The sequence below is a fragment of the Syngnathus scovelli genome, chromosome 2, assembly GCF_024217435.2.
Source record: "Syngnathus scovelli strain Florida chromosome 2, RoL_Ssco_1.2, whole genome shotgun sequence".
NCBI classification, from domain to species: Eukaryota; Metazoa; Chordata; class Actinopteri; order Syngnathiformes; family Syngnathidae; genus Syngnathus; species Syngnathus scovelli.
The window spans coordinates 9588896-9611227 of NC_090848.1; the positions used below are offsets into that span (position 1 = coordinate 9588896).

At 45.1% G+C, this 22332-nt stretch overlaps 3 protein-coding genes across 9 annotated transcripts in view; 2 read left to right on the forward strand and 1 right to left on the reverse strand.

Moving 5' to 3' along the window:
• On the forward strand, nucleotides 1-7621 carry cdk20 (cyclin dependent kinase 20). Of its 2 annotated transcripts, none has more exons than XM_068653516.1 (10): nucleotides 1-278; nucleotides 693-793; nucleotides 868-981; nucleotides 1438-1626; nucleotides 1819-1940; nucleotides 2013-2075; nucleotides 2308-2431; nucleotides 2498-2653; nucleotides 2735-2961; nucleotides 6906-7621. In XM_068653516.1, the coding sequence occupies exons 2-9, from the start codon at nucleotides 719-721 to the stop codon at nucleotides 2927-2929; spliced, it is 1038 nt and encodes a 345-aa protein (XP_068509617.1). In that variant the 5' UTR covers nucleotides 1-278; nucleotides 693-718; the 3' UTR covers nucleotides 2930-2961; nucleotides 6906-7621. The 2 variants fall into 2 exon arrangements, with proteins under 2 accessions (XP_068509617.1, XP_049611932.1); XM_049755975.2 differs by having other exon boundaries at nucleotides 3-365.
• Nucleotides 3035-19474, reverse strand: magixa (MAGI family member, X-linked a). Of its 3 annotated transcripts, XM_049755969.2 has the most exons (22): nucleotides 19251-19474; nucleotides 17337-17388; nucleotides 17006-17243; nucleotides 16443-16559; nucleotides 16254-16373; nucleotides 15660-15830; nucleotides 15085-15262; nucleotides 14937-15004; nucleotides 13888-14055; nucleotides 13481-13650; nucleotides 13134-13212; nucleotides 12858-13017; nucleotides 12088-12616; nucleotides 11702-11765; nucleotides 11433-11636; nucleotides 11054-11323; nucleotides 6857-7057; nucleotides 6714-6781; nucleotides 6454-6600; nucleotides 5328-5466; nucleotides 4980-5067; nucleotides 4678-4829 (listed from the first exon to the last, which is right to left on the reverse strand). In XM_049755969.2, exons 2-22 carry the CDS (start codon nucleotides 17376-17378, stop codon nucleotides 4823-4825), a joined length of 3228 nt encoding a protein of 1075 aa, XP_049611926.1. In that variant the 5' UTR covers nucleotides 17379-17388; nucleotides 19251-19474; the 3' UTR covers nucleotides 4678-4822. The 3 variants fall into 3 exon arrangements, with proteins under 3 accessions (XP_049611925.1, XP_049611923.1, XP_049611926.1); XM_049755968.2 differs by lacking the exon at nucleotides 4980-5067 and having other exon boundaries at nucleotides 3035-4829; nucleotides 13134-13206; nucleotides 19251-19471; XM_049755966.2 differs by lacking the exon at nucleotides 4980-5067 and having other exon boundaries at nucleotides 3035-4829; nucleotides 19251-19471.
• Nucleotides 16445-22332, forward strand: part of cacna1fb (calcium channel, voltage-dependent, L type, alpha 1F subunit) — a 24971-nt gene continuing 19083 nt past the window's right edge. Inside the window, exons 1-3 of one of the 4 annotated variants that reach the window (XM_049755963.1) lie at nucleotides 16445-16572; nucleotides 18826-18934; nucleotides 21841-21920. In XM_049755963.1, the coding sequence (XP_049611920.1) occupies nucleotides 21902-21920 (19 nt within the window). In that variant the 5' untranslated portion in view covers nucleotides 16445-16572; nucleotides 18826-18934; nucleotides 21841-21901. Of the gene's footprint in view, nucleotides 16573-18825; nucleotides 18935-20548; nucleotides 20999-21038; nucleotides 21751-21840; nucleotides 21921-22332 lie in introns of those variants that run through there. The other 3 variants (XM_049755964.2, XM_049755962.2, XM_049755965.2) reach the window with 3 other exon arrangements.

The window sequence follows — 22332 nt, forward strand, 5'->3', positions numbered from 1 at the left end:
TACTCATTAAGCATGTCCAAAGACAACGAAGAAGAATGAATGCGCGCTACAAAATCGTCGATAAACAAGTCGGTCGACACATTATTTGAAGCCATTTCGGCTGGTTAAGATATGTGACCTTACATGAACGTGAGCTGCTCGGGTGTTTGCAAAAGGGGAATGTGGACAATTGTTTCACATCTCATTTCATAGCTTACGTTTCGAGCGACCATGATTAGCTTAGCGAGCTAGCAGGTTACCGAGGCAACGAAGAGCCTTTCCAGACGCGACGCTTGAAGGTTGTTTGTCGTGACATTTTGCTTCCACCTCTGCTGAAGGAATTGGTAGTAGGCTTGGAAACCGTGGTCCCTCTGAGGCTCCATAATGTGAGTTCTTCAAAATGTACACGCTTGGAACTTAAGTTATTGCATTCTATTAGTTAGCCATTTGATGGCAGAAAGTTCTATACACTGTAACTTAAGTTTAAACATATTTTTATACAACTCATGAACTTGTCATTCAAATTCAAAAATACCTATTAAATGAAATAGGTTTTTCTGTCTTAGAGCAATGCACTATTAGATTTTATTTTTCTGATTTATTAGTTGAAATCACAAACTTACATAATATGTCCAAATGGAACATGGTCAACAGGTCAAGAAGCGAGATGCTCTTCAGCAATAAATTAAGAGCCTTTATGTATTTTCATGCAGTCATTCAACAAAACAGTAGGTACGTGATGGAGCAGTACAGCATTCTGGGTCGCATCGGGGAAGGCGCTCATGGCATCGTGTTCAAGGCCAAACACGTGGAGGTGACTATAAAAGACTAAGTGGTACTTTGAAGAGTTGTTGGAATGTCAATTAAGCAAAGAAACATGTCAAACAGACTGGAGAGACGGTGGCTTTGAAGAAGGTGGCTCTCAGACGGCTGGAGGATGCTATTCCCAACCAGGCCCTGCGGGAGATCAAGGCTCTTCAAGAGATTGAGGATAATCAGCATGTGAGTCAAATTCACTCACAGAGGTTTTCTTGGCTCACGTTTAGCCAGAGATGGGACCACTGCCCATCACCCCCGATCCTTTTGCAGGTCACACAACACAAAAATACAAGAACTCTTTTTCGTGTTACTTCAAGATGTTGAAATACCAAATTTGGGGTATAGCAAAATTGTAATTGTGATTGTAATTTAATGTAGATACCACAAGATGGCAGCAAAATACAATAAACAATGTTAAAGTATCATTGAGCATGAGCGCAATACAAATCCGTTATAGTAAGCGACTATTCAGTAGGTAATTTATTCAAGAGGAGCAAACTACCTTCACATGAGGCTCATCAATATTATAATTGAGGAAATCCTAGTGAAATGCTGGTTAGATTACAGTTTTCTTTTAGAGCCAAAGGTGGCCCAAAATGAGGCTGAGACAGTCATTTTTTTTATGCTCCAACTCCTCAGGTGGTGAGGCTGAAGGATGTCTTCCCGCATGGCACCGGTTTTGTCCTAGTCTTCGACTTCATGCTGTCAGACCTCTCAGAGGTCATCCGCAACGCACGGCAACCTCTTACCCCGGCGCAGGTCAAAGGTTACATGTTGATGCTGTTGAAGGGTGTGGCCTTCCTGCATAACAACAACATCATGCACCGGGTGAGCACCGTCAAGTAGGACTGATTTGTTTCCCCGAAGTCCAATCAGTGACTTTAATCAATGGTTTCTCTCTTGCTTAGTTAGTTGTTAAAATCTAATAAAATGAATCGATAAAAATGGATCGCTCATCACTATCGATAGCCTGCTGCCGCCGCCAGCCTACACAATAAGGCACTTCCTGTTTGTCGCCAGGATCTGAAGCCTGCCAACCTCCTCATCAGCTCGTCAGGACACCTGAAGATCGCTGATTTTGGTCTGGCCCGCCTCCTCAGTCAGCAAGAGGATCGACTCTACAGCCACCAAGTAGCCACAAGGTAGCACCCTCTCTGAGCTTCAGTCCTTCTTTTTTCTCTCAATACATTATCATACATACATTGTGTGTCCAGGTGGTATCGTGCTCCTGAGTTGCTGTATGGGGCCAGAAAGTATGACGAGGGCGTCGACCTGTGGTAAGGAAACATGCTTAGTGATGTATAAGGTGGACTACACATATCACTTTTGAAGTTAAAATGTATGAAATCGCAGGTCTTAAAATGAGATGAGGCCTCATTCAAATGGGAATAAAAATCTGATGCCTAATCATACAAATTACGCTCAAGCTCCGACTGGGTGAATTAACTCAGGTTGCATGTTTTAATGACACCGCCAACTCACTAGTGATTGTGCTTGTGTGCGTTGCAGGGCAGTGGGTTGTATTTTTGGGGAGTTGCTGAACTCGTCTCCTCTGTTTCCCGGGGAGAATGACATCGAGCAGCTGTGTTGTGTCCTCAGGGTGCTCGGGACACCCACCCAAGACACCTGGCCTGTAAGACGCACACACATAAGGAGTGGGAGGCAGCAAGCGTCCAAACATTGCTCCATTTCATTGCAGGAAATGGTAGAGTTGCCAGATTACAATAAAATCACCTTCAAGGAGAACCCCGCCGTCCCATTGGAGGAGATCGTCCCTGACTCCTCCCCCCATGCAATCAGTTTGCTTTACAACTTCCTGGTTTATCCATCCAAGCGGCGATGCCCTGCCCAGCAGGTATGAGACGAGCAATTGAGCATGTGTGCCTGTCATCTGACAGACAGTCGATAAATTAACTCCATATCGGTCAACCTGCAGGCTCTCCTCCATCCGTACTTCTTTTGCTCGCCTCTTCCCGCCCACCACTCAGAGCTGCCCATCCCTCAGAGGGGCAGCGGGAACCACCTCCACCCGCGATTGCAGGCGGCACCTGCCGACTTCTCCGTGAACCTCCCCTTGAAAAATAGCTTGGTCCAGCCCGCTCTGCTGCGAGGACACGCCACCTGCCTGTGATCGGTCCAACAACTTGGATGACAGAACCTCAGGTAATGTGAAAATACAATGTATGGTTATAACCTGTGTTAGCTTCTTTGTAAAAAAAAAAAAATATCCAAACTGTTTCATAATAATAATGTTTAATAATTTGTTGAAACAGTCCATAAATCAGGCCATAAAAGTCAGTCAGGCAAAAGTGGACCTGACGGAACCCCCAGAGAGATGGGGGGGATCATTTCTGATAGGTTTGCCAGCAGCCTCGACTCCCACTTGCTAGGTGAAGGCTGAAGTAATCGAGGCACTTTAGTTAGCACGTACAGCTGCGAGACATCGGCGCATGCTTGTTGCTATAGAACAGTGATTCCCAACCAATGTGCGAGCGATCTAACTTTGTTTAATTTGTCTGAAAATGATCATTTATGAACTCGAAATGTGTCTTTTCTCAGCTATGTATGCCAGCAATTAATATTGACAGGCAGAGCAAATTAGATGCTCTTCCACTAGATGACATGAGGTACACACATGAGGAGATTTTTTAATATAATGTTTAAAAACTGAATCTTGATTCAGTGTGTCTTGACTCAGTCAAGGTTGGGGAAGCACTGCTATGGAAACAAACTGCTCATTGGGCGCTGTGTTGCCATTGCCAAAGCGATAATAAGACTGACAGCCAGCATAATTGTGTGCGTGTGTGTGTGTGTGTGTGTGTGTCTGTGTATGTGCATGCGTGCGTGGCTCATCATTAGAAACAGTTTTTCATTACAAAGCAAGCAATCAGTCTCCATTACTCTATAATAATTGCCATAAGAATACACTGAGGTCCTTACACACACACACACGCACACACACGCACACTCACACACACTCAAATAAGTCCATACACACAATCCTTAAGCACAAGCACTTATACAATTAACAACCCCCCCCCCACACACACACACACACACAGAATATAATCACACACATACCCATAATCAGCTCGCAATCACACGATCCACATTCACACATTATTGTGTGTGTGTGTATATGGCTTATCAGAAGAAAAAGTTTTAAAGGTTTTTCAATACAAGCAAGTCTCTATTACTAAATAATCATCATTTATAATTCACTAAGGTCTTTTCTGGTTATAAAAATAAAAATGATTGACATGCTTCAACGTTAGGACGTGTCAGTTTCAAAGTTCTGTTATTTGCATACTTGTTTGTGCACCTCGCTCTCCAACCATAAACCTTGTTGTCCGATCTCATGCAGAAAGATGCCGGATTTTGAAAAAAAAAAAAAAGAAAATATAAGCCCTTAAAAGTCCTCCCAAAATCCTGTCAGTTATTGTCAACTCAGAGTGCGAGTCCACCCAATAGGCCCCGCCTACTGAGGCGACTGCCAGTCAGAACCTGAGTCAGTCTCTGCGGGCAGGGCTCCAGCCAAGGCAAGCCCTGATCGTGTTCCTGCCTCGGTCCGGCTCGCTTCCAATCGGAAGATAAGCTGGCGCCTGATTGGCTGGTGCCCGATGGGCTGGCGCCCAACCTGCTGTCATCAGATTGGCTGTCGGAAGGGCATTCGTCACGCGGCATCAGGAACGAGAATGGCGCTTTCTGAGGAGCTGGCCAGCTCTCAGAATGCTTTGCGTCCTCCTCCTCCTTCTTTGTGGTCTCCTCTCTTGTGGTCCTCCTTTGCTCTCTCCTCCTTTTCCTCTCCTCCTCTCGCACCTTCCTTCGTCTCCTCGCTTCCTCCTCCACAAGGTCCAAGTCCAGATCTGGAGGTCCTCCCTCACCGCCACTTCCTCCTCGTCTTAGTCTTGGTTTGGCTCCGCCTGCTAGCTTTTTCCTTTGTGGGCTGTTGGAGGTGGTTGTCATGGCAACCGTCCTAGCCTCTTGCTCCTCCATGTGCGAGGAGGACGAGGAGGATTCATCATCAGGGCCTGAAAAATGACATACAAGGGCAACATCAGCTGAGCCGCCTCAAAAGTTCACAAGATGCTCATGTTTGGACTCAAAAACAACAGTGGTGATGTCAAGAGCGATAAAGATGAAGAATGAGCCAGGTGAAGGAGGAAAAGAACGTTACCGACCGCGGGTTTTCCGTGCGTCCGATGACGTAGAAGCAAGGCTCGCCCTGTTTGGAGTTGGTCATGCACAAAGACAGGCTGGACAGCTCCACTGAGGGAGAGGAAGGAAGAAAGAAAGAAAGAAAGCAAGGAGGGCAGGAAGAAGGTGGAGAAAGTGGGAAGTCATGGTCAGCGAGTGGAGCACTCTGAGAAGCTACACTGTTGAACACTCTGGGCTGGGATACCTAGGAACTATTTGAATTTGTAAAACTTCTCCCTTAAAAATTGCCATGTGTGTTAAAAGTGGAAAAGAAGAAGAAAGCAGTGTCAGGGAAGTAAGACGGAGGACATCACAGAAGTGGCCATCATCACCGTAATCGGGGACGTAGCCATTTCCTTTCTTCAGGACCAAATGGATCCGATGGCCTCCTCTCCGGATCTGCTCCACGGCTTGACTGTGCGTCATTCCTGCCGTGCTGTCGCCGTTGATCTCTACCAGCTGGTCGGAAACCTGAGGGCAATCCACAAGTGAGTGGCTGGTTCTTAAAAAGAATATCAGATCTTCTAGAAGATCCAAGGAGATGGCCAAAGCTGTGAAGGTGACGTGCGGTTATGAGAATGAAACAGATGGGTTTATTATTTCAACAAGTTAAAGCAAGCAAACTACAAAGAGTGCATTGTTCAACTGTGCGGAAAGTCACTGAGTTCGAGGAAGTCCACCAGGAAATGTGAAAAGAATTGATTTTGGCCACAGCACTCGAGATCTGAAAATCACGGTAGGATGTCCCCACCCATTCCATTCAAGATGTTCAGGAAATGCGCCTTACAAGTGCGGAAGGGGTCTCAAAGCCCTTTGCGCAAAGCCTGGATGAAGCTAGAAGAGGAGAAGTTGCACCATTTCTAGCCAGAGACACTGCCAATCCCCTCACAGATGTGACAACAACTTTTGTTGATAAGATTATTACAACTCCTTGTTCAGAACTAGACAGCCATATCGAGTTCTTGAAAATAACCAGCAACTCCTGGCAAGACCAGGCGCCATGACACACGCCCAGGGTTCAGATTGCCGGTTTTATACAGCCAAGTCTCACATATTTCTTACATTAACCATGCTGTGTAAGCATGCAGCTAAATTGTTGACTGTGCTGTAGTGAGATGGAGCAGCTGGCTCATCTACTTGGGCATGACATAAGAGTCCATCAGGGATTCTACCTGCTCTCCCACAAGAACAAGACCACGCAATTGCTTAGGTCAGCAAAGCTTCTAGCTGAGTTTGAAGCCTAGAACTTGAGTCAAATTGAAATACATCCAGATGATGGTTTGTTTTATTAAATTTTTAGGAATCTCATTTATGAATTTGTTTCATTTTGAATTGTGTGGGCAACATTGGTGAATAATGTAGAACCATGTGGATGACGCCATGAACAAGAAGGGCAATAAATGCTTGAAGACAACGGACAAGGGACTCAACCAACAACCAGAATGTGTGTGTGTTTACCTGTATCTTGTTGCTGCATTGGGCTGGTCCACCATCCATCAGTCCCAGCACGTAGAGTCCCATGTTGTACTCACTGCCGCCCCTCAGAGAGAAACCGAAACCCGTGGGACCTCGTTCCAGATCCACTCTGTAGAACCTTGACTCGCTCTAAAACACACACGCATTGCATCCAATTTTACTCACAGCTGGTGTATTTCATTCCAACGGTTTTTAGATGAACTGCTATGTTAGTGTTTGGTGCACTTCTGAATGAGCCCTACCTTTGCCCTCCCTCTGCATCCTTTGGTGAAGTGCTTGTCGATTTCCACATCAGCAGCTCCTTCTGATTCTACAGTGGACAAATAACATTTGGATTCACCTTTTGCAATCCAATGTGAATTGAGAATTTTGCTGTACGTCGTACGTGCTCGTGGTGTCACACTCAGTTTCAGCGTGTTCCCCGCCCTCCTCAGGATCTGGGCCAAGTCTCGGTGGTGCAGGGACGCTACCGCTCGTCCTTCCACGGCCTCCAGCTGGTCTCCAGGTTGGATGAGGCCACTGCGGGCTGCTGGACTGCCGCGGCGCACCGTCACAAAGCGATGGGACATCAGCGTTTGGGACGGAGCTAGGCGGGTGAAGGATGGGTTAGGGCGGGTGAGGGGGGAACAGAGAGGATCTTATTTGTCTCCTGTATGTCAAGTTGTATTTAATTTGTCGAACTGTCCTCTTGTTGTGTCTATGCCATCATTTTGTGTCCCGAATACCAAATTTTGTATCATGTCCCAATGTAATTTTTATATAAATATTATTTTGTGTCAAAATCTCAGTGTCAAAATATCTTCATTATGTGTCTGAATGTCCTTATTTTTTTGTCTAATTATTCTCAATATGTGTCTAAATGTCCTTAGTGCTTAGCAGCTGAATGTATAATTAAAGAAGCGGCAATTAGGAGCATGAATTATTCACACAAGCCTCAAATGTGTCACGAAGGCACAAGAATAATTTAGAACTTTTAGAATTTACTCCTCTTGTCCTCATCATCACCCAACACACACTAAAGCAAATTGAACATTGCAATCTGTTGCATTTTTAAAATGTTTTTATGTTTCAAATGATCTTGTAAAGTGTTTGGGAACACAGAGAGATGAAAAGCAAAGTGTTTGACGTCATAGCATTTTCCAGACATGAATGCTGGCAAGCGCAAAAAAAAACCAAAAAAAAAGGAGAGGAGCTGACACGATCTGGACTGACAGCACCATGCCACACAGAACAACTCACTAAAGCTAAAAATAGAACAAAAACATAACATTCTGCACCAATTGTCCAAAGCCGAGGCAGCAAATGTCCTTGCGCTTAGTTAGACAGTTTCCATTTGTTTCCAGTCCAGTGATAAACTAAGATAATTAATTTCACTTCTGTGGTTGTCTATGCTAGAAATCTTATTTCCCTTGCAGTTGTCATGCTAAGGTAGGCTAGCATTTTCCCTTTACCTTCAGTGGTTTAGTGCTTATCAGCTATCTTGATGTTTGGTCCTGATAAAAGATATAAAAAGTTATTAAAAATTAACTCTTCCTCGAAGAGTCTTCCTCGTCAGTATTTTGGAACGTTTGAACCTCTTGGCACTTATGACCCAGTTGAATAATTTGCACGCAGACACACACACATGCGAAGTGGTTGGTGTGTTTTGCAACTCTAGACTAGATCAAGACCTGAAACAAGATCATTAAATAGTAAATAACGTGATGGTGATGTCAATGTTGTACAGTGTATGCATGTGTTTGTGTATTTTCATGTCAATGACTCACTGAGGGGTGGGCAAACATTTCGGCTCAGGGTGGGCCAGGTCACTTGTAAAATAGTTCAAATATATACACCTGAACCTCCATTTTATGCAGAATTTGGGGTCCAGAATTTGGGAATTGCGTTAACCTACAGATAGGAAACTTACCTAGTACGTATAGCACTGACCAATTGGGGTCGCGATCATATATGGGCCTCCAATTCTATTCGCTTAAGCGGTCATAAAGGTCAAACAGCCCATACCGATCGCCGTGTCTGTTGTAGATTGCTGTAAATGTATTAACGATAAAAAAAAAAAAAAAAAAAAAAACTTAGGGTCCATGACCAAACTGCATTGAACAGAAAGTCGAATCGTGTTCTATTGAGGTTTCAGTGTATTTCTATTTTGGTATTTACAATAAATAAAAAAATCAGTGAGATCATTTATTCAATTGTATTTTTTTAAAATAATGTAACTGATTCTAGGGGGCTAAATTAAACGAACAAATACAACAGGACTCTTGGTATTGCGAGTACAGTGAAGCCCGATTATCACGATAGTTGTAGTCAAGACCACACAAACCGAGACCAAGACATTACGAGACTGGAGCGTATTGAGCCCGAGACAAGACAAAGACTTTTTCGGAGGTCAAGACTGAGACAAGAGTATATAGTATATAAAATTCCGCTGTTATGTTTGAAACAGTATAATAAAATAAATCTTACATTTAATCAAACTAACCCTATCTCACACGCAGAAGCATTTACAGTAAGTAAAAATAAAATAAAACGTACAGTTGCTATAAGCCACAGATTTCCACAATAGAGACATAGCCTGCAAAAAAAAAAGTAAAACGGCTGCAATAAGTGACTGCAACATAGCGGTGGAACGCTGTACTCAGTGGGCCGTATTAAAGAACAGAGTGGGCCGTATCTGCCCTGCAGGCTATACTTTGCCCTCCACTGGGTTCAAGCCAGATTCCCCCTAAATCAACACGAAGGTCGCCTAGTCAATGAAATGAAAGACTCGGGCCTCCGAACACCAAGCTGGGTTTCTTGTTAGTGTGCAACGGCTTCATCATCGTGTCACTCTTCATTTCACTTCATCACAGAAGAGATATGTATCAGGCTGAAATGAAAGTTTGTTTCATCCCACCAAAGTGAAAGAGAATATTTGTCCCATCTCATCTCCAGCCATCCATATTTATACTGGATGAATTGGAGCCTAGCTGACTTATGGCAAGAGGCGGGGCGCACCTTGGACTGGTCGCCAGTCAATGTCAAGGCGCAAATAGTTGCGAGCCAAAGGCAGAGCACATACAGACAAACAATGGACTGTTTGTCAATGGTTTTGGAATGTGGGAGGAAGCCAGAAAGAACCCACACAAGCAAAAGGAGAACATGCAAACTCCACAGGAAGGCAGGTTCAAACCCCAAACTTCAAAAACAGAGAGGCTGACATGCCAAGCACCAATTCAACGTGTTGCCGCCCTTCCTTGATCTCTGATCAGCTTCAGGTCCCAACCAGGTTCTGTTGACCTCATGAGCAGCACAGCAGCGCGTAGGACAGCACACACACACACACACACATGCCCATGTGCACACACTTACATTTCGAGTCCTTGACCCTCTTGAGAACGGACTGCAGACGCTCCAACATGATGAACCAGTACGTGTGTGTGTTCAGTCTCAGAAAGCAGACAAGCGTTTCAGCTGAGGGGAAACAGCTCGCCAAGGGGGCCGAGCCTGCACTGGTGGGAGGGACTGACACACACATTGTGTGTGTGTGTGTGTCTGCGTGCAATAATCTGTGGGGACACGCCCCCCGAAACTAAAACCAAACCACCTGACACTCGCACACTGACACACGTTCACCTTTGAGTCCAAATAAAAAAATTCAAGGAACAAATGTTATTTTTGTTGTGTTCCAGGGGTGACTTAACGGTATAAATAGTGTGATGCTCATCACTTAAAAATAGCAACTGACAACGTAACAATCATGATCGCGGCATAACAAGTGGCGATAATGACATAAGTAAGAACAAGTACCTGGCAATAATAATAAATAAAGTGTGATATGAATGCAATACCTGTGTTAATGAGGTAATTAATGTGATAACTTAAATTTGTTCAAGAGATATCAAATTATGATAATGGTGTGTGTGTGTGCGTGTGTGTATGTGTAGTGATTTAGTGGAGATAATGAGGTTGAAAAAATGGCGTAAAAGGCTCAATAATAGGCTAACAAGCTTGAAAACAAATGGCACTAAAAGATAATATAATCGGTGGCAATATCAAGAAAACAATTTTCAATCTTGTGCAAGGCCAGAACATGTTAAGATGTCATATTGATACCTTGACTTGGGACTTGGCCAACATACTGATTTAATTTAATACTTGTACAGTGAAAGTGATGTGATTGGCACCCAGCCCTGTCGCAACTAGCGAAAATCCGTTAATGAAGAAATCATTAAACTCCACCCACCAAAAGGGGTTTGCAGTCGAGTATAGATGCCACAAGATGGCAGCAAAGCACTTGAAATTGACACATTGCGCTCCTGGCACAATCATGAACCCGTTCACAAACAACTGTATTCACTACTTAAATTATTCATTCATTCATTGTCCAGGCCGCTTAATCAACACAAATAAACCAACCTTCAAGAGGATTATCAGTAGCATACTAGCTAGCACATGTGACGTCACACGCAGACAAACAAACGTGCTCGCACTTAACAGAAATGCTATTTGCCGTTGGAACTCCTCTCCTCATTCCAATTAGAAGTAGTTCTCAAAGTATTTACTTTAAAAATTACACCAAAAAAATGAAAAAGTGACTCACCCCCACTTCTTGATTGGTTGACTTCTTGGGATGAGATAACAAATCCGAAACCTTCGCCAGGCCGCCTCATCAGCTCCACCTCTACTACCTTCTTCCCCTCCTTGCTGTCCTTGGCGATGGTGCCTCTGATTTGCCCTCCCGCACTCTCCTCCATCCCTTGTAGGTCACGTGGCTCTAAGGTCAAGGTCACAGGAACGGAGTCCAGGAAGCTGGTGCTCTGGATGAGACCTGAGGTGGGGGGCCCATTGGGCGTCTGGCTGGGCGGGGTCCCTGGAAAACAAGGGAACACTCTTCAGAGTCAAGCAAATCAATTGGCGAAATCCTTAAATGGCCTTGTCCTTACTCGAGGTCTTTGAGCCAGAGCCATGTGGGCTATTACCTGCTGCCGGAAGGTGCCCCTCCAGAGGGGCCTCCATCGCCAAGCCGGCCTGGCTGAGTGGCGGGACGCCCCCCAGCAAGGCACGCGAGGACGGGGAAGGCAAATCAGTGGAAGTCGAGGGATGGGACGGGGGGCTTGTCAGACCATGCGGAGAGGGGACGGGCTTGTACAAATTAGGCGTGACCGCAGATGCAGAGACGGGAGCTGAGGGCAGAAGATAAAAAATTCAATTATGTGTTAGTCATCAGTAATTGTGGTGAGCGGGGTACCTCGTCTGTGCACCAGCAGAACCACGTTCCCCTGTTTTGAGTGATCCTGCAGAACCTTCTGGACCTGAGGAATGGAACATTTTACCATGAGTGACCTTGCCCTCTTTGGATCGCAATGGGTGATAATTGCATGTGATCGATGAATTTATGTCAATAGGGCGTCACTATACAGTACTGCGAGGGTTATCAATGCGGTGGTCGCAGACACCAAGTCAAGGACCACATGAGTAGCCCGTTGATAAAATAGTGATGGGACATTGTGATTTTCTAGGAATGTTTCACAAGTGAGCGTTTGAAAATGTAAGCACTGGCAGAGGGTGACGGAAATTGATATGTATCTATTATGCGTAGACGCACTTGGGGGCCCCTGCTGTAAGGGTTCTGACCTGAGAGAAGTTGAGGTTCTGTACATCAGCACCATTGATCTTGACCACAACGTCCCCTGACTGCAGGGAGGGGCATTGCCTGCGGTCCCAGACCCTTCTCACAACGGCCAGCTGACCTCCTGGCCCTCCCGCCGTTATGCTGAAACCCAGACCGGCGCCCTCACAGCGCTCCAAGGCCACTGGCACCAGCTCGCCGGGGGGGAAGTACCCCGTACCTGGCAGAGGTAGCACCAGGCCCGTGTTTCCAAGGAGGTGCTGAGGGGGCACTTGGTGATTGGCCGGGCACCCGTTGAAGCCACAGGTTGGGATCTCCCGGGGCGGCGTGGGGGGTAGGCAGGTCTGCGGCATCGGGGGACGCTGCACAGGGGCGCCAGGGGGTGAAGACTCGCACAATTTGGACGAGGACGCGATGGGGATGGTGGATGTGGACAGATCGCTTTCCGATGACTTGGAGCTCTGACGGTGGAGGAGGGAAGACGTGGACGAGCGTGTGGGGAGGGTGTTGCTGCTGTAGCCCATCACAGAAGACCTGTGCAGATGGAAGGGGCGGGTTAACAGCAGAGCAGTGGATCGAAATCAAGTGTGTTTAAACTATGACCCCATTGTGCCCCATGTCTAATATTTGCAGCTTTCATACTTATTGAGACACTTTTATTTGGTGGTGTGCCGTGAGATTGTACAACCGTGACCACAGGTGCAGCGATTCAATAGGGTGCCTTGGTTCATTGGTAAAACAACCTCAACAGCTAACAGTGCCAACATTAGCTCACCTTTGAGTGCCCCCATCGGAGTCACTGTGATTGGTTGACATTCTCTCAGAGGGAGGTGGGGGGTGGGCCACGAGGGGTTCAGAGGAAGTGGGAGTTGGCGGACCCGCCAGTCCATTGGTCAATGGCTCGACGGAATAGGAGGGTGAGGCTTGGCAAAGTCCTGGAAAGACATCAAAACATTGAAGAAGAGAAAAAGACTATTATCATCAAAGGATAGCACTGAACGTCGTAAGATATTTAAGTTCAGGAAGAAGAAGTGTGTGAGGCTCTGCTGACCTGACCCGCTGCCAGTGGCATCCTGCATGTGGCTGTATGTGAGCGGTCCACGCTGCCGGTTGTCTGGGGGAGTCTGCGGCTGATGGGATGATTTTACTTATACATAACATGGTGGTAACAGGCGTGACCACGATTAACACGCAAGGATAACGGCGGAACGTGAAGTGTGATAGCGACGTAGCAAGTAACGATAACCTCACAATTACCATTTTGAGGTTACATGATAACAAAATTGGCGATTTGGAACTTGTTTGAAACATGAAGACTTGAGATTGACTTATGAGTGTGACAAAGATGGAAAGTGCCGATAATGATAACGAGGAAACAACGGTCAACGGCGAGAGTACCGTGTCCAATGTGTGTTTGGGACAGCCGTCAGGGTTGTAGAGCATGGGGTATCCTCGCCTCAGAACCACGTCCACGCTCTGACCCATGGGAACCGACTTGAGCATCTCCACCACCTCTTTGTGTGAACGGCCTAGCACACAGGCGTCGTTGATGTACACTAGGATGTCAGCTGTGGAATGAACATGTGCATGAAAAAGTTAAATTAATGTCAACCAAAAGCTAAACTTTGGTGGTTTGAGTGTGTAGTACAAGTGTGTATTTACGTGTGTGTGTGGATTAGCGGGTCATGAGAATTAAACATAATCCTCTATTTAAATCCGTCGCTTTAGAACAAGCAAAATCTCTGTCACATGATAGTGAGGATGATTGACACTTCCGTCATGAAGTGGGTGTGCCTTGGAAATACCTTGATGGAGGGTTGGCGGACCTCCAGGTGTGATGCTGTACACCTGCAGAAACTCCCGCGCTCGACTTCCTCCGACGATGTTGAAACCGAATCCTCGCGGGCCTTTGGAGAGACGCGTGTGCACCGAAAAGCCTTCCAGTTGACTCGGCTGATCCGTGAACTCTGGAACTGAGAGCATGCAAGAGCGCCATCAAGCGGGATAGCGAAGGTGATAGTTAACGAGGATAAAAAATGTGTTAACCTCGTCACATGCATTATGACAAAACAATGAAACAAGTGTGATAATAAAGTCAGACATCGCAGCGTACAGGTCGGAAAACACCACCCTCACTCAAAAAAAAAAAAAAAAAATCAGCCTGAAATGGTTTGTATCATGTACAAGATGTGACACACACTGTAAGAGAACTGGAAGAGATGTGTGACATAGTTACAGACGTGAATGGGAATCGCAGCACTGACATTTAATCATAGATTAGTTTTAGTTAAGGATTATGTTCAGGATGTTGTGAGATTATGTTTCTATACTGTGCCTAATGATTCATAGCATCTGAGTTGTGTTATTTCTATTCCCGACCCAACGGTGATGTCACGAAACAGAATTCTACTGTAAGTGCAAAAAAAAATGGCAGCACCATAACATAACGACGTAAACCATACTCACAACTACTTTACAACTCGGGTGAAACAACAAATTAACTGTGTTAAAGTGGAAGTCAACTCCAAAATTCTCTTTGTAATAAGACCTTCTGTGCAGCCCAATTTGAAACACAATGTTCTGAATAATGTTTTCGTTGTAGAATATGAATTGAACTGTCAAAATCCACTTGTTTGGATCCATCTCGGGGCGGCCATTTTAGTAGCAGGTTTTGAATCCAGCCAACCGAAACTCATTTGGTGACGTAAAAACGATCAGGAAATTTGGGTGCCTATCCTGACTCTAATTTTAATATATATATATTTCACTTGAGTATACGTCACAGGACCAGTAAAATAAAGTGCAATTAATTTTCCAAAAAACATCACATGACTAGGACCTGACCAAGACTCACGTTCTGTTGAACAGGAAGTGGTGTCTTTGATTTGAGCGCGAAGATCCTGTCTGCTTTTTGACACGTGACTGATAGACATGGTCATCATTAATATTCTTATCTTCATTTTTGTCTTCTCAGTACATGATGGGATTGTGATGTCACTCACTTGCTGTAGAAGGTGTCAGCGACGCTGCCGTACGTCATCTCCCACGTGTCGGCCATTGGAACTCTTCCCCTTCCTGCTCCTCTTCCTCCATTCGCCATTCTTTCTCCACTCCCTGCCAGAGACTCACCCCAGGATTGGCTGGCAGGCAGCTTTGTGGGCGGGGCTCCAGCAGACCCTCCTTGAAGAAAGAAGGTAGATTGAAACACTCGCCGCCATATTATTGACAACCATCCTAAAAGCACAAGGAGGCTCTACGGAGGTGCTATGATCGAGCTGATTCAAAACCTCTTTGTACCTTCAACTAATAACCCAGGCTAAACTTAGCTACTACTCGACATACAGAGTTTGTTTCTCAGTCAAGATGTATCACTTCAATAATACTTTCTTGACACCAGTAAATACTTTCCTGTTAGCCGAGATTGGGCGTCATCCTTAGCATTACAGAAAGAGCACAAAAGTATGTGAATGGGTTCAATTTCGAGTACTGTACAATTGTGACACTATCAAGACTCACACAAACTAATAAACTAATTGGAGTTAGCATCACATACGCAGACTAGCACGCACACACATACCAGACAGACCGCTGTCTTCCTCGCTGTTGTCTTCTTCTACAGTTTTTTCCAAGTTGCTGAGAGATTTGCTCCTAGTCCTGAAGTTCCTCAGCAGGTTTCGATGTTCCTGGTATGTGATAGGTGGACTTTCTGGACTTATATGGACTGGCCGTGGCGTCCCGTAATAGTTGCCTGTTATCAGATGGCAAGTCAGTCCGTTTGGATCAGAAATGTCAAATGGTCAGAAGAGAATCACGTTATAGGTGATTGATTTGAACATTTAAGAACTCCTTATGCATGTGCAAAACATCATGGTGGTCTTTATGTAACATGGAGGCAAAGGTGGCACTGGAGTTTTGATTTTGGAGATGTGCGGTAATGAAGTGATATTATGGTATCACCCCATGAAATGAACTGAGCTACTGCTATTCTAGGCTTAGCTTGGTTGTCATGGTAATCTTGTCGAGATGTATTTTGTTATTCGCCTTATGGTATTTAGGTTTTTTAAAAAATAAATGATCACTACCATTATTGAAAACAATTAGCTTACTTTAGTACAAACATGGCAGTATTATTTGTCAGCCCCAACGCTGTATATAAGACACATAATGTTACCTTTGAACTTTCCACTTTCAAGCAGTGCTCCCGACTCCTCCAGAGAAAAAAACTCCTCGATGGACACAAAGTTATAGTCCACGCCGCTAATCTCCCCATCACGAGGCTGCCGGGTCGTACCTGCCAAATGGAAATGTGATGTAATCAAATTGCAAAATCATCTGAGTGAATATGTGTGTGTGCACATACAGGGTACAGCGCGCAGATAAAGGTTCTCTCGGATGAGCTGCTGCAGTTGACTGTCCATGGAGGTTGGTGTGAAACACTTACTGAGGTACAGGCGGAGGTCTTTACACAGAGACGCACCTGTGATACAGAGGTACGAACACATACAGCGGTGTCACAGTTAAAGTCTTAGCGTTTTAGATCCATGTTTCCATCATATACGTGTCCTCAAATCTTTTAAATCTATCAGGCTATCTCTCTTGCAAGTGAGCTAGCAAGCTAGGTAGCTTTTTTGTCAGAAATGTGCTTTGCTGCCATCTTCTGTGATCTTGTTGGTGGTCTGTCAGTCAATCCCTCCCTCCCTCCCTCCCTCCCTCCCTCCCTCCCTCCATCCCTCCATCCATCCATCCATCCATCCATCCATCCATCCATCCATCCATCCATCCATCCATCCATCCATCCATCCATCCATCCATCCATCCAACCGAGTCAGGTGTTGCTTTCAGGGACAGTTTCAAATCATACAGTCGTGGTCCCCAAATGGGATGTGGTTGTCATGCAGCACAATCAGCATTAGTCCAGGTCACCTGGTGAAACAGTCTTGATCCTGATCGGGTGAGGACAGGAGTTGAGGACACCTCGGACATCGCCCAATGTCATGCCTAGCACAGGCGTGCCACCAATCTCTAAAATGATGTCGCCCACGGTGGCCCCGCCCCCGGGCGCCACCGTCACAAATGGAAATTCGCCATAGTCGGCACCGCCCCCAATGGCCAGCCCCAGCTCTCCGGAGCTTCCGCCCAGGGGCACGAAGCCCTCCTGCACCTGCACAAAGGGGACGGACGGCGGTTAGTTGATGGATGGCCATTATAAAGACAACTGTTTAGCGTCAGTATGTTAGCTTGTTGTGGAGTTTACCTTGGAGCGCCAGTGCAGTTTCTTCACCGTGTTTTTAGACATGGCGGCCGAGCTGAAAACAGGAAGTCAGTAAACATGTATGTCATGTGATGCCATTGAAGTCTTTCCTCCTCTTTTCTTTTTGGCTTGTCATTTTGCAACTTTCATTTCCATTTCTATTTCTCTAACACCGGCTGCCCTCATGTCTTGCCTCACAAATTGTATCAATCTTTTCTTACGTCTTGCTTTCCCGGTAATTCCATCCTCATCACCCCTCAACCAATACTCACGCTTTCCCCTCTGGATGTGTCCAACCCCCCAAAAAAATCAAAGTCTGCCCTCACCACTGTCTTATAAACTTTCCCCTCCATCCGAGCAGTGATGCTAAAATATTTACCTCTATAAATAAGTCAGGTTTTGCCTTTAAACCTTCTATCAGAAACTTCTCAAGGTTTAGAAACTTTTTTTGGGACTACACCCTTCTCAGAGGATTAGTATCTCATCAGAGAGAATTCAGTCAGTTTTCAAAAGAAAATATTTTACAGCCTTGTCTAATAAATATCCGGATTGGTCCAAGGTGACCCGAGGCTGGGTACCAGTCTGCAAACCGGTCTCGCTACCTTGACTTGGGACTAGAATCCTTTTCTTGGACTAGAGCCCTCTCTCGTTGGTTAAGTGTTTACCTGATTAATACGTAATATCATACCTAAAGATGAAAGGTGACATGTTTTTGGTTATGTCTTTTTCAAATATCTTAAATATATACATTAACTTTGTGCACTTTGTAGGTTGTTGCTTGGACTTCAGTCCATTTGCTTGAATTAGTTTCGATTAGTTTGTCTATGGTGTGGGCACTCAATCTTGCCTTTCATGCATGCTAACACACACACGGACAAACACATTGACTGGACTCTTTCAGTCATGCATTTGCTAAGCCGCTAACATGCTAACTCAGCACCCATCCACAGACAAATAACACAAACGCATCCAAGGAGAAGTATCGTTTCCCGTGTGTGTTACCTGTTCAACGTTGTGTTGTACTCAGGTTCTTCGTGTCGTCACTTCATGTTTGTATATGTGTGTTTGTGTGTGTGTCTTTACAACTGTGGTTGTCACTCGCGCCTCCCTCTTTGATAGGGGTGGTCAAAGGTCGTATTTCAGTGTTTAAGGTGTAATGAAAGGAATGTGTGTGTGCGTGTGTTGTATACAGCAAACTCTATGTGCTATATGTTTATGATTCTAATTGCTGTTGCTATCAAGAACCATTAAAAACCATACTGTTGAATCGACCAACCCACCTACCTACCGACACTCAGTGTTCCCCCCACAACTGAACAATGATTGTTCCAAATGCCCTTAAATGTTTCGTGAAATGTCTTGTCTACACTAGTCAAACTAACCTGTTATCCACCACAGTGGCTAGTTAGTAAGAAGGCTGGCCAACAGCATAAAGCTATTTTTCCACTGTGCGTTAATGGTTTACTCATTTCTATGATGTCATTTTCCACAGAATGACGTCACCTTAGCGCCTGAACCGTTAGGAGGAAGATGACTGGGTCATGTCTGTTTTTTTTTTAAGCTTCAACCGTCCAATATTCAACAACAACAACAATAATAATGTAAGTGACACGCTGCGTCACAAGTCATCAAGCGCTCACAAAAGAAGCATGCGCGCCTGTGCGCGCGCATATCACGCGCACGCACACAGCGAATAGTGGTGGCTGCCGAGGACAGACGCGCACACTCACAACCTGCAATAGTGAGCCCGCCCCCTTTGCGCGTGCCCGCCTAGCCTAACAATGTGCTGACAGCGTCATTTTGACCTGCAACTCGCTTGCGCGCTCACGTGCACGACCCCATACACATAACGGGCTGTTTTACATGGGTCAAATCGTTCTCACGCACACGCAAACACAGAGAACCGTGCGCGTTTACCGTCATGCTCGTCCAGCGTGTGGCCGCGTGGCGGTGTAGATTTCCCGGCTTGAAGCCGCTTGATGTCTTGCAAAAGGCTGCTGCAAGGTGCATACGCGCGTGCGTGCCGTGGTGATTTTGGGGAGGGGGGGCTGGCTTGGGAAGGCGCGCGCCCGACGGTCACTGCAGGTGAGGATGCAAAGCAGCGAGTGAAACGCTCGCGTGTGCGTGTGTTCGCCACACCATCATCTCTCTCTCTCTCTCTCTCTCTCTCTCTCTCTCTCTCTCTCTCTCTCTCTCTCTCTCTCTCTCTCTCTCACCGCTCTCTCACTCTCGTGGGCGTGCGCAAACATAGAAAGCGTGCAGGAGCGTGGAGGGTTGGGAGGGGGTGTGGCAGCAGGAAACTAAGAAAGCATGAAGAGAAAGTAGGAAGTGTGTGTACGTGTGTGTTCGACACTAGTAAAGCTCTCACACCCGCTAATGTAATGGTTACCGCTTCTTTCATTGCTATCGTCACCGATCCGTCCATCGTCAGCCCCCCCCCCCCAAAAAAAAGTCAGTCAGATGCGAAACTTAATTTGCTTAAAATGGTGGAGTATCTGAAAGAGCTTTACAAAGAAACTATTTACTTTTATTCGCAACGTTAAAACGCAAAAATATTTTAATTTTAAGATTACCACCACTGTTGTCCTTGAGCAGGTTAGGGTTAGGGTTAGTTAGCGTTACCAAAATGGAGCATATACATTTACAAAAACTTGGCAGTATTTGGAACAATACCTTCATTTTTTGGAACAATACCTTCATTTATTGTAACACATCCAATATGCGTCACAATTAGTAGACTCAAAAAACATTCTCCTATACTCTGCACACTTGCATACCCACTGTCACTCACTTTCACAATGCACTTTCCCACTCCCTCAGTAATCCTCCATTCAGCAGGCTCGAAATATCTAGATAAGTTAAAACAATTAACATACATGCACGCACACGCTCGTGCACGCGCGCATACTGCACCCCGAAATTGACTCGAGACCAATACATTATGTTTTATGTATTAAATCTATTATATAAGTAATGCTTCCGTTACAGCGTGTTTACTGTTGAAACATTTGCTAGGTCCACATCTCGGTCTTCTTCACCATCTGTTCACCTCACACATGCACACGTACACGCACGCAGGCTGCAATTGCTCTTATGTGCGGCAGGAGGAAGCAGAGGACCATTAATTGTGTCAGACCAATCCGTGCATTAGGTTTTAAATTATGTAGTGTGAAAATAAAAGGTACTAATGTCTCCGGGTTGTAGTAAATATTTTCATTTTATTTGTGGAATTACTTAAACATATAAAATTTGGCTTCCAAATCTGGTTGAACTCACATGGTACTCTAATAATCCCTAGCCTTACTTAAAAATAGAAAGAAAATGACATTTATAGACGATTTTATAAAGATGGTAGGTAATCTCTCTAACATTTTACATTTCATATTCAAGCATTCTTTATTAATATCTTTATTTACTTGATATTGTGTACATTTGTGAAATATACTGCATACATTTAGTGCAGTTCTGCTATTGTGATCTTGCGACATGAGAAATGACGAAGACAAGTTGCTTGACATACAGGAAAAGAGGCAAATCTGGGATTATCTGGTTACACAAAGCACTATCATACAAACAGACGCAACCACACACATGCACACACACACAAAAAAAAGGAATGTGTAATGAAGGACAAAGGGAATGAGAGGACAGGAGGAGACGTGAAGGTGAGCGTTGGTTCATCCTCAATTTCACCTCAAGTGTGTTCAAATCCTGTCGGCTCTACTGTGACATTATTAGGCTACATTGAAAATAGCTTGCTGGCAGCTGTTGAATACAATCACATCGCTGTCACATTCATATTCATGTCAGCTGTGATTGTGTTTAAAAGTCAGGCGTGATTGTGTTTATGTAAATTGGAATTAGTTTATATGTCATGTATGATTATTTTTACAGGTTAGGTGTTCATTGGTGTGATTGATCAAGTAGTGTTCAAGTCGTGTGTAATTGTGGACATGTGTAATGGGGAGGTGTGGTGCGATTATTAATGCAAGGTACGATTGTCGTTATGTTGAGTGTCATTGTGTTTACGTGACAAGTGTGATTGTGTTTATGTCAGGTGCCATTGTTTCTACGTCAGGTGTGATTGTGTTTACATGTCAGGTATAATCTTTGCTTTTTTTGGGGTCATATTTCTATTCTTGCTGTGCCTTTAATTTATTTGCAGCTCTCCTCCCCTTTAACACACTGAGCCCTTTTCCTATTTAATCCCCAATTGGGGCGGGGGGAGGAGGGAAGAGGAAGAGAGAGAGGGAGGGATAGAGAGAAATGAGCAAGAGAGGAGGAGGAGAGATGAAGAGATTCAGATTAGTGAAGCCAAGCTGAATTTCTCTTCTGCCAGCTACTCGTTCTCGTCACATCATTCGGCTTCGTAACAGAAAATAAAAAAATAAAAAACCCGAACACATCAGATGAAATCGTGAGTGACGAGCAACTGGGGCATCTCGACCAAGCGGACCGGTCCAGTATGCAAAGTTTTGATGGTTTGTTTGTTTGTTTGTTTTGTGAGGAGCCATGAAGGGACCAACATGAATGCCTGAAGTGGAGCCTGAAGTGGACCACCAGAAGAGATGCAGCACAACCACAAAAGTAAGTTTATCCGTCCGTCCATCCGTTCGTCCATTTGACTGACCGACTGTCCGACCGCCCGTTCGTCTGTCCACCCGTCCATACATCCATACTTTTCTGCTGGTAACGTCTGGCAGAGTTCGCTGTCAGAAGGTGTTTCAATTCCCAACTCTGGCAGAACTTCAACAGAGGAAATAGAGTGGACCATGTTTTGTGCCTCCAATGGTGAGGCAGTTGACTGGAGCTGTGTCCTGCAACAGTGTGTCATCACACAGCATCAGGGAGTCAGGGAGATTGACTCTGGATTTGCAGACATAGTTGGTGGTTTTCCTTTCAAGAAGGATGACAGGGGAGGTGCTCCTGCCTTCCTGTTTGCATTTTCTCCCCATGCCTGCTTGGGTTTCCTTTGGGTACACTGTTTTCCTCCCACATT

What these genes read in the sequence shown, in the direction of transcription:
- cdk20 (XM_068653516.1), top strand. Translation starts at nt 719, where the DNA reads ATGGAGCAGTACAGCATTCTGGGTCGCATCGGGGAAGGCGCTCATGGC. An exon ending in AGATTGAGGATAATCAGCAT is followed by an intron (nt 982 to 1,437) that starts GTGAGTCAAATT and finishes CCAACTCCTCAG; the next exon opens with GTGGTGAGGCTGAAGGATGT. An exon ending in ACAACAACATCATGCACCGG is followed by an intron (nt 1,627 to 1,818) that starts GTGAGCACCGTC and finishes GTTTGTCGCCAG; the next exon opens with GATCTGAAGCCTGCCAACCT.
- magixa (XM_049755966.2), bottom strand. Translation starts at nt 17,378, where the DNA reads ATGTCTAAAAACACGGTGAAGAAACTGCACTGGCGCTCCAAG. An exon ending in GAGTGTGACACCACGAGCAC is followed by an intron (nt 6,782 to 6,856) that starts GTACGACGTACA and finishes TGTCCACTGTAG; the next exon opens with AATCAGAAGGAGCTGCTGAT. An exon ending in TGGCTACGTCCCCGATTACG is followed by an intron (nt 4,830 to 5,327) that starts GTGATGATGGCC and finishes GTCATTTTTCAG; the next exon opens with GCCCTGATGATGAATCCTCC.